The sequence below is a fragment of the Lontra canadensis genome, unplaced genomic scaffold, assembly GCF_010015895.1.
Source record: "Lontra canadensis isolate GAN:19392208 unplaced genomic scaffold, GSC_riverotter_1.0 scaffold191, whole genome shotgun sequence".
NCBI lineage: Eukaryota > Metazoa > Chordata > Mammalia > Carnivora > Mustelidae > Lontra > Lontra canadensis.
The window spans coordinates 1,323,463-1,333,758 of NW_022631185.1; the positions used below are offsets into that span (position 1 = coordinate 1,323,463).

Genomic DNA, 10,296 nt, shown 5'->3' on the forward strand with positions numbered 1-10,296 from the left:
TGGCCAGTTGAGAGAGAGATGCGGGGAGGAGAGGACAGAGATGGGAGAGAGTGTGAACTTTGCCAGCCGCTCCATCCCAGCCGGTGACCACTGTCGCTTGCCCTTTTACCCTGTTCCTGCTTTGTTGTCCGTCCCTCCCCACTGGGCCTTTTCCATTCCTAGAATGTTCCTAGAACACAATGCTCAAATGTTTGCTCTGGTTCGACTGCAACCTGGTGAACGTCTGCCTTTTTTTTTTTTTTTTAAGATGTATTTATTTATTTATTTGACAGACAGAGATCACAAGTACGCAGAGAGGCAGGCAGAGAGAGAGGAGGAAGCAGGCTCCCTGCTGAGCAGAGAGCCCGATGTGGGGCTCGATCCCAGACCCCTGGGATCATGACCTGGGCCAAAGGCTGAGGCTTTAACCCACTGAGCCACCCAGGCGCCCGAACGTCTGCTTTTTTCTCTCTTCTTTATTAGTAACAAATTCAATGGGCTCTAAGGACCCGCAGAAATGACGCATCTCAGAGGGAACGCCCCGAATCGAGAGAACGCGGTCGGCTTTCAGAAACCGCCCCCCCCATGATATTACCAAATCGCTTAAATATTCGTGTGGTTCTGGTGCGCAGAAAGAGGTTCTAGGTACAACGGCGGTATATGCTCGGAAGAGCAAAGCACCGCCCGCCAGGACGCTCGGGCCCCGGTTTCAACGCAGCGCAGCCCCACCAGCGAGGACAGACGGGCATCCTCAAGCGGGGCCTCCGCAGCAAAGCCTGGGAGCGCGGCCGGCCTCAGGGCAGTCACGGCGCCCGGGCGCGCGCAGACGCGACCCCCCAGCGGCTAGGCTGGGAGGACGATCCCCCCAAGACCCGGGTCCCTCGGCAGCCCTTCGCTCCCCTCCGCGGGGCACGGAGACGCCCAGCCGCCCAACACCATGCCGTGCGCCGCAGCCCACAGCCGCCGGCGGCAGCCAGCCGCCACCACCGACCCAACACCGCCTCGCCGCGGTCTGTGGCAGGAGCGCCCCCAGTGGCCGGAGGCCTAACCGATGGACTGTCCCATTGGCCCGAAGCCAAAAGGCTCTCATTGGTGGGAGGCTCGACGAACAAAGGTTTTCATTGGTAGGGCCATGAGGCGCGCCGCACTGTCTTCTGGGAGTTGTAGTCGCAGCGTCACCAGTGCGGCCGCCATTGTCCGGCGGGCGGCGAGTGGAGTGGTCCTTGAGGCCGGGGCGGCTCCCGGGTTTACGGCCACTTTGGGCTCCGGTGCTCGACCTGTCGGTCCAGAATGAACCCCGAAGAGGAAGCGACAGAACTGGCGATGGCTACGGGGCTGCCAGCGGAGTGGCTTCAGGTAACAATTATAATAACAACGATGGCAGCGGGCCGAGCGTCTCCCGCAGGTATCGACCCTTTAACCCCCAGCGCAGGGTGAGCAAGGCCCGGGCCTTACCCTCTACATAGGAGGACACTGAGGCGCAGTCCGGGGCGCGCCCACTGTCCCTGCTAGGAAGGGTGGAGCTGGGATTCGAACGCGGGCCCTTTGGTCCCCGACTGCGCATGCTCCGCTGCTACTCCGGTTTCCCGGTTCTGGGATTGCGCTTGGGTTCGTTCCCTAGGACAGGGGGGCCCGGCTCCCGCCGGTGGCCTTCCCCGCGTCCGAGGGCGACTGCTGCGTGAGGGGTGACGGTCCCTAGTGTCAGCACAGCGCGCAGACGGCAGGCATGAGACACGTCGGGATGCTCCAATTCCTGAACACGCACCGGGAGCCCTGTTCGCGAGGCCCCGTCCCAGCCTGAGGGGAAGGACGGTCCCCACGCAGCGGATTGGCGGGAGCGACGTCCCCGCGGGGGCTGTGGAGGAACCGCAGCGGTGGGCGGTCCGCGCTTGCAAGGCCATCGGGGAAGCTGCCTGGTTGAGAGCTCCAGCATTTCTAGACAAAGTGGCCGCTGCCTGTGTTCTCCATAAAGTGCTGTCTCCACGCGGCAGAAACCGAAGATAATTCATAGCTCCACAAAGATGTGTACCTCCAAAGATGTGAAGCGCCACATCTTTGACGTCCTGCACTTACTGTCTGCCGCTCGTTGCTGCTGACGAGTATTTGCATGATTTCGGATTTAGTATGCCACGCCAGACTATTGCTAACCTTGGCTTTGCATGTTTTCCGATGTGCGTTCTTGCAGATCGCCATGAGGTGCACCCACGCTTCAGTTTGCCTTTGCTCTGGATGGGTGGACAGGGAATGAGCAGTGTCAGAGTAAAACAGCTGGATAGTGCTTAAAGCAATAAAAAGAGATTTTATTCAGAAACTGTTGGCATGCGGGAAAGAGACTTCAGTATAGAACTGGGCTCAAATTCCAAATACAAGGAGGGGAAGTGGGAATTTATACCTGGGGTCTGGGATGGGTGTAGTTCTTGCTAAACTGACCTAACAGGATCCTTTATTATTATTATTATTATTATTATTATTATTAAGATTTTATTTATTTTATTTTAAAGATTTTATTTATTTATGACAGAGAGATAGTGAGAGAGGGAGCACAAGCAGGGAATCTGGAGAGGGAGAAGCCCCACATGGGGCTCAATTCCAGGACGCTGGGGTTATAACCCAAGCCTAGGGCAGATCCCTAACAACTGAGCCATCCAGGTGTCCCAAGATTTTATTTATTTTAGAGAGAGCATGAGCAGGGCAGGGGTTGGGGAGAGAATCTCCAGCAGACTCTGCACTGAGCACGGAGCCCAATGTAGGGCTTTGTCTCATGACCCTGAGATCATGACCTGAGCTGAAACCAAGAGTAAGATGCTTAACTGACTGAGCCACCGAAGTGCCCCATGACCTAAGAGGATTCTTGTCGAAGGAAGCCAGTTGATCAGATACTACCTGGAGGATTTTGGGGGATGAGGACTTGGAAAAGACATGGAGAGTGATCAGATATGGTGGGTGGGTATTCTGACTAAACCAACTCTATATGAATCTGGGTGATGCAAAATGGACACAGAGCCCAGAGGTCAGGGCCTAGTTGAGAAGAGGGTTTGGAGGAAAGAGTCTTTGTCAGCAGCAAGAGAACATGTATAAGTTATCTTTTGCTGTGTAACAACCCCAAAACTTAGTGGCCTAAAACAACACTAAATATTACTTCAGTTTCTGATGATAAACGTCCTCAAATGATTTAGCTGCTGGTTCTGGCCTGGGTGCATGAGGTTATGATTAAGGTGTCAGTCTGGACTGTTGTCATCTGGAACTTGACTGGGGCTAGAGGATCCATCTCCAGGACGCCTCACTCACATGACAGTTAGCAGTTCCTTCTCATGTGGGCCTCTCTGTGGTGCTGCTTGGCATGAAAGACTTATGTGATGCTATTGAGAGGTCTTATGGCCTGGACAGGTCAGTACACAGTGGACCTGGTGCCCAGGCTGTCACTGAGAACCCGTGCAGACGGGGAGACAGGAGGCACAGGGAGCATGTGTCAAGGTTTGAGGACCTTCTGAGTGGGAGGTGATAACATGGGGACATGAACAGAGACCTCTGTTCCTAACCAAAGGGTTCTTCATACTTCTGCACAAGTTTAATCAGCCATATGCCACCTATACTATAATTTCTTTAATATTTTAAAATATACTTGTGTTTTTCTTAAAGGAAACTACCCTGGGGTGCCTGGGTGGCTCAGTGGGTTAAAGCCTCTGCCTTCGGCTGGGGTCATGATCCCAGGGTCCTGGGATTGAGCCCCGAATCGGGCTCTGCTCAGCGGGGAGCCTGCTTCCCACTCTCTCTGCCTGCCTCTCTGCCTACTTGTGTTCTGTCAAATAAATAAGTAAATAAATCTTTAAAAAATTTTTATTAAAAAAAAAGAAACTACTCCTTTATAATTGAGGTATTTATAACTGATTTTGATTCGCATTTCCCTGGTGGCTAATGATGCTGAGCATCTTTTCATGGGCTTCTTTGGTGTTTGTATATTTTATATTTTCTCTGAAGAAATAACCTATTTAGATCCTTTGCCCATTTTAATCGGGTTGTTATTATTGAGTTGTAAGAGGTATATTTTCTGGGGGCGCCTGGGTGGCTCAGTGGGTTAAAGCCTCTGCCTTCAGCTCGGGTCATGATCCCAGGGTCCTGGGATCGAGCCCCACATCGGGCTCTCTGCTCAGCGGGAAGCCTGCTTCCTCCTCTCTCTCTCTCTGCCTGCCTCTCTGACTACTTGTGATCTCTCTCTGTCAAATAAATAACTAAATAAAAATCTTTAAAAAAAAAAAATAAAAGAGGTATATTTTCTGGATACAAGTCATTTACTAGGTGTATGATTTGCTGTTGCAAATGCGGATGTCTTTTCACTTTTTTTTTTTCTTCCACTTTCTTGATAGTGTCCTTTGGAGGACAAAAGTTTTTAACTTTAATGAATTCCAACTTACTTATTTTTTCTTTCCTTGCTTATGCTTTTGCTGTCATATCTAGGAATCCTTTGTCAATCCCAAATCCTGAAGATTTATTACTATGTTTTCTTATAAGAGTTTAATAGTCTTAGCTCTTATGTTTTATCTTTTATCCATTTTGAGTTAACTTTTTATATGGTGTGAGGTAGGGGACCAACTTTATTCTTTTGCATGTTGTCCTGTAGAAAGTGTTTTACAACGCTTGTTCCCTATCACAGCCCCCAAAGCATGATTCTTTGTAGACAGGGAAACAAAGTAGAAATGTGAACCTGCATATACTTCTTCTTTTTTTTTTTTTTAAAGATTTTATTTATTTATTTGACAGACAGAGATCACAAGCAGGCAGAGAGGCAGGCAGCGAGAGAGGAGGAAGCAGGCTCCCTGCTGAGCAGAGAGCCCGATGCGGGGCCCGATCCCAGGACCCCGAGATCATGACCAGACCCGAAGGCAGCAGCCTAACCCACTGAGCCACCCAGGCGCCCCCTGCGTATACTTCTTAAGGAGGAAGTGGCAGAGTCAAAACTCAGATCCAGAAATACCTAGCTTTTGACAGCAGCCACACCCAGCCCATGGAAGGGTTTGATTTGTGGGATGTGTTTTATTTATTTATTTATTTTAAAGATTTTATTTATTTGACAGAGAGAGAGAGTGAGATCACAAGTAGGCAGAGAGGCAGAGAGAGAGGGGGAAGCAGGCTCCCTGCCAAGCAGAGAGCCCGATGCGGGGCTTGATCCCAGGACCCTGAGACCATGACCTGAGCCGAAGGCAGAGGCTTATTAACCCACCGAGCCACCCAGGCGCCCCGGTTAGCTTTGATCTTGCTTGGATACTTTCACATGCCCCCAGTGAGACCTAAGTCGCATTCTCAGAACATACAGTCTCTCAGGACACTGGCCCGTCTGTCCTCTGCATCCTCATTCCTCCTCCTCTTCCTGGGAGCACTGATGGAGACAGTTGAGCTGTTCAGGAGTGTGTGTGATGTTTCAGGAGCCGGTGACCTTTCGGGATGTGGCGGTGGACTTCACCCAGGAAGAATGGGGACAGCTGGGGCCTGCCCAGAGGACTCTGTACCGTGACGTGATGCTGGAGACCTTTGGGCATCTGCTCTCTGTGGGTAAGGCCTGCTTCCCCAGCTGATTGCTGCACTGACTTATGCTTCAGGGGGTATAGGTCACAGGGCTTCTAGTATGAGGATTTGACCTTGGGCTGGGGATCAGGGATCTTGCCTTCTCACTCCCTGTGGAACAAATGAGCAGAAGGATTTCTGCACTCTTCTGTCCCAATGTAAAGTTTTCACCTTATTGTGAGATGTCCTCGTGCCCTATTAGGAGTCTAGGGCTGCATCCTGAGCTGGTTCTTTCTCTCTTTTTAGCAGACTCACATATCCTGTTTCTTTCCCTTTTTCCAGGACCTGAGCTTCCAAAACCTGAAGTCATTTCCCAGCTGGAGCAAGGGGCTGAGCTGTGGGCAACAGAGAGAGGAATTGCCCAGGGTTACTGTCCAGGTGAGATCTGCCAAATGGCAACCCCTAATGGGAGCAGCCCAGGAGGAGACTGCAGATGTGCTGGTTGGAAAGGGTGGTGTGTCAAGGTCCCCAGCACCACCCAAAGATCCAGTGAAAGAACCTAAAGGAAAGTTAGCAGGAAGAAAAGGCTGATGGGGTGAAGTCCAGAAGCAGCCAAGACTCCAGAGTCCTCTCCCAGTGGAGGCACATGCAACATGCTTAACTCCCCCAGCCATGAGCTGTGACAACACATGAGAAATCTTAGCTGCCAGGGAAGCTTGTTAGACACTCAATGCCAGATGGTTTCATTGGGGGCTAGCCATAGGCATCCTGTGTCTGGCACAGACCAAGATGCTAGACTTCTAGGAGAAAGCAGCTGTTCACCATAAAACATACTATTGGCACAGTTTGGGCACAGTGAGCTACTCTTATCAGTTAGAGTGGTGGGAACTCCCCTGACACACAAATTTCCACACCTAGCCCAGGGCCAATCTTAAAAGCTGGCCTTTCTAAGGATGGCAGCCTCAGGCCTGCTCAGTTAGCTCTTTTCTGAACAGAGGTCTGCACACTGCTCCTGTACTCTCTGTTTCCTCACCTATGCTCCCCATCTGCCTCTTCTCCAGTGGTCAGAATCCCTCCCCTTCCTCCCTCTCATCTTCCCTCTCAGCAGCCATCTGAGCATGCCCTTTCCATAGGATCATTTCTTTTTCCTTTTCCTTTTTTTCTTTCTTTAAGATGCTATTTTAAAGTAATCTCTACACCCATCATGGGGCTTGAGCTCACAACCCCAAGATCAAGAGTTACATGGTCTACTGACTGAGCCAGCCAGGCGCCCGGCCACAGGATCTTTTCTAATGTGTGAGCTTGCCCTCCATCTTCTCTGTTTTATTCTTTCATGTCCATATTCTATAAACCTGTTCTCCACACCCTTCTGTTTTCTTAACAAAAAGGATTGTGTTCCTCTGTAAATCTCTGAAAACTGGGCTAGAGCAGCTCAAAAACAGAAACTTTTTTTTTTCTACAAAGCAACTGCTGCTGCCTCTGGTTCAACATTCCAGTGGTGCCAGGGCTGATGGTTCTGATTCTTCTGGCTTTTCGTTGGGTTGTGGCATGGCTGCAGCAGCTCTGCCATCACATCAATGCTTCAGGCAGAGGAAGAGAGAAGCAAAAAGAATAGTGCCAGTTACGTTGTCCCCTTCTATCAGAATACCAGATTTCATCCATTGGGGTCTCCTTGGTCAGGACTGTGTCACATTCATCTACCCTTCTTCAGCAATAGGGAGGCTAGAAAGGAGGGCCTGACACCCTCTCTGTGTTTTTTCCATCAACTCCCTCAGAGCTCTTTGGTATTCTTTTAGGCCAGGAGTCTGGACCTGAAAGCCACGCGCCACCCAAGGAGCATGGCCTTCCTGAGATGGAGCCATCCCGTGTCACCGAAAGGGAAGGCTTCCTGAGGGATGCTTCCTGTCCCACCATATTAGGGGAAGACTGGAAATGTGAGGGCCAGGTGAAGTTGCCTGAGAAAGAACAGGATAATTTGAGGCAGTTGGAATTTAGCCTTGAGGAAGCACCAATTCAAGATAAAAGCTATGAAAGTCTCAGACTTGGGGAAAATGGTGTCCTGAACTCAAACCTAAATGCATCCCCAGAGGTTTCTGGGCGAGAATATCTCTGTGCTTACAACTCACAGGTTATAAACTCGGAACATAACTCAAGTTTAATCAGTCAGCAGACTGGGTCCTCAGGAAAAGAGCCGTGTGACAGCAGTGACTGTAGCAAAACTTCTGGTCAAGCCATTCCAGTTACGGAACTCACACGAAGCCAGGTACAGGATAAACCCTACAAATGTACAGACTGCGGGAAGTCATTTAACCACAATGCACATCTCACAGTGCATAAGAGGATTCACACGGGAGAACGGCCTTATATGTGCAAAGAATGTGGGAAAGCCTTCAGCCAGAACTCCTCCCTGGTTCAGCATGAGCGAATCCACACAGGAGACAAGCCCTATAAGTGTGCCGAGTGTGGGAAGTCTTTCTGCCATAGCACACATCTTACAGTCCACCGGAGAATTCACACCGGAGAGAAACCTTATGAATGTCAGGACTGTGGGCGGGCCTTCAACCAGAATTCATCCCTGGGCCGGCACAAGCGGACACACACTGGAGAGAAGCCATACACGTGTAGCGTGTGTGGGAAATCCTTCTCACGGACCACTTGCCTGTTCCTGCATCTGAGGACACACACAGAGGAGAGGCCCTATGAGTGCAACCACTGTGGGAAGGGCTTCAGACACAGCTCCTCTCTGGCCCAGCATCAGCGGAAGCATGCTGGGGAGAAGCCCTACGAGTGCCGCCAGCGGCTAATCTTTGAGCAGACTCCAGGTCTAACAAAGCATGAATGGACAGAAGCCCTCGGCTGTGACCCACCTTTGAATCCAGAGGAGAGCGCTCACCGGAGCGACAGGCCTTTCAAGTGTAATCATTGTGGGAAATGTTTTATTCAGAGCTCGCACCTCATCCGACACCAGATAACTCATACCAGAGAGGAGCCCCAGGGACGGAACCGGCGACGGCTTGAGCAGTCCTTTAGCCGGAGCTCTCACCCTGGCCGCCATCAGCACACACACTCAAATGAGAACCCTGGGGGCGGAACAAAGGCAGGACAGCCTGCGAACCGGGCACTTGCATTGTTTGACATCCATGAAATCATGCAAGAGAAAAACCCAGTTCACGTTATTGGGGTTGAAGAGTCTTCCATGGGTGCTTCCGTGTTATTCGACATTAGAGACTCCTCATAGGAGAGGAGCTCTACGGATGACTTTTGAACCACAGGTACAAAACTGTGGTAAGTCCACACAGTGCATTCATCTAAAGGGGTCTGGGGGTAGAAATGTCTAAGGTGACCTCTGATTTCTTAAGAAAATGGTGCTTTGCAAATACCTGAGTTTGATGGTTCTCAAATCTGTCAAGCCCAGTGCCCCCTTTAACCATAGATGTTTTCTGCTGTCCCCTCTATTACTCCGAAATGAATTCACAGGTAATGTAACCTACACATGTGTACTGTAAAAAATCGATCTACAGTTCCTTTTTGTAGAGCATAATTAAAACAAAAGTAATTATGGTAGAGTAACGTGTACTAAGTGGGTGCAGTATCTTTCCATGTGACTGTGTGGGCCATTATGCCTGTACATCTGGGGTGTTGGCTGTTGTCATCTGGTATATGGGATATAATGTTGGCCATGGAAATACCTTGACAGGCATTCCTGTATGGGATGTGATTTTCTTTCTTTTTTTTTTTTTTTGACAGACAGATCACAAGTAGGCAGAGAGGCAGTCAGAGAGAGAGAGGTGGAGGAGGCAGGCTCCCTGCTGAGCAGAGAGCCCGATGCGGGACTCGATCCCAGGACCCTGGGATCATGACCTGAGCCGAAGGCAGAGGCTTTAACCACTGAGCCACCCAGGCGCCCGGGATGTGATTTTCTTAAGTGGTGACTAACTCTTGCAAAAGTGGAACAAAACAAAATGCCACTGTATTTCTGGAAAATTCTGTAGAAAATTCTAAGCATGCAGGAGTTAATACGTGAAGTTGACTTAGGATCTCATTTCAAACTGGTTGTTTCACACATATACATACAGGGTCTGCAGGGGCCTGTTCTGCATGTCACAGTCATTAGAGCACATGTGGCCCCCATGTACATGTTGGCTGCATTCATGGCCAGATCAGTGACCAAAAAGCCCCCGTGAAATTCTACTACATTCCCTGGTGGTGTCACAGCTCCTACTGAAAGCCATTGCCTTGAAACTGTCAGTGTTACTTAAGCCAGAGGTTCTCAGTTGGGGTAGATTTGTCCTCCAGGAGACATTTGGTGATGTCAGAGACTTTTTGGTTATCCTAACTGGCAGAACAGAGGGGTGCCACTTAGCAGCTAGTGGGTAGAGAATGCTGCTCAACATCGTGTATTGCCCAAGACAGGCCCCCAACAAAGAATTATCTAGCCACAGATATGCCAAGGTGGAGAAACCATACCCAGCACTACAACCAATTTTTTGCAGACTCTAAATTGATGAAGGCTCTACTAACAATCCCATGTCTTCGATTTTAACAAGTGATATTATTAATTGATTTATACACAAATGTTTCCTAGTAATTTTTTTGACTGTTTTGCCACATTCCTAATTGGTGTGAGAAAAGGAAGAGAATCTACTTACTTTTTTTTTTTTTTTAAGATTTTATTTATTGGACTGAGAGAGATCATAAGTAGGCAGAGAGGCAGGCAGAGACAGTGGGGGAAGTAGGCTTCCCACTGAGCAGAGAGCCCCATGTGGGGGCTCGATCCCAGGACCCTAAGATCATGACCTGAGCTGAAGGCAGAGGCTC

At 49.9% G+C, this 10,296-nt stretch overlaps 1 protein-coding gene across 1 annotated transcript; it reads left to right on the plus strand.

Annotated features, from left to right (window-relative positions):
- The first annotated feature begins 1,141 nt into the window (after window positions 1–1,141).
- Window positions 1,142–9,042, plus strand: ZNF8 (zinc finger protein 8). Its single transcript, XM_032847660.1, has 4 exons — window positions 1,142–1,335; window positions 5,400–5,526; window positions 5,821–5,916; window positions 7,275–9,042. The coding sequence occupies exons 1-4, from the start codon at window positions 1,270–1,272 to the stop codon at window positions 8,714–8,716; spliced, it is 1,731 nt and encodes a 576-aa protein (XP_032703551.1). The 5' UTR covers window positions 1,142–1,269; the 3' UTR covers window positions 8,717–9,042.
- The last annotated feature ends 1,254 nt before the right edge of the window (window positions 9,043–10,296 follow it).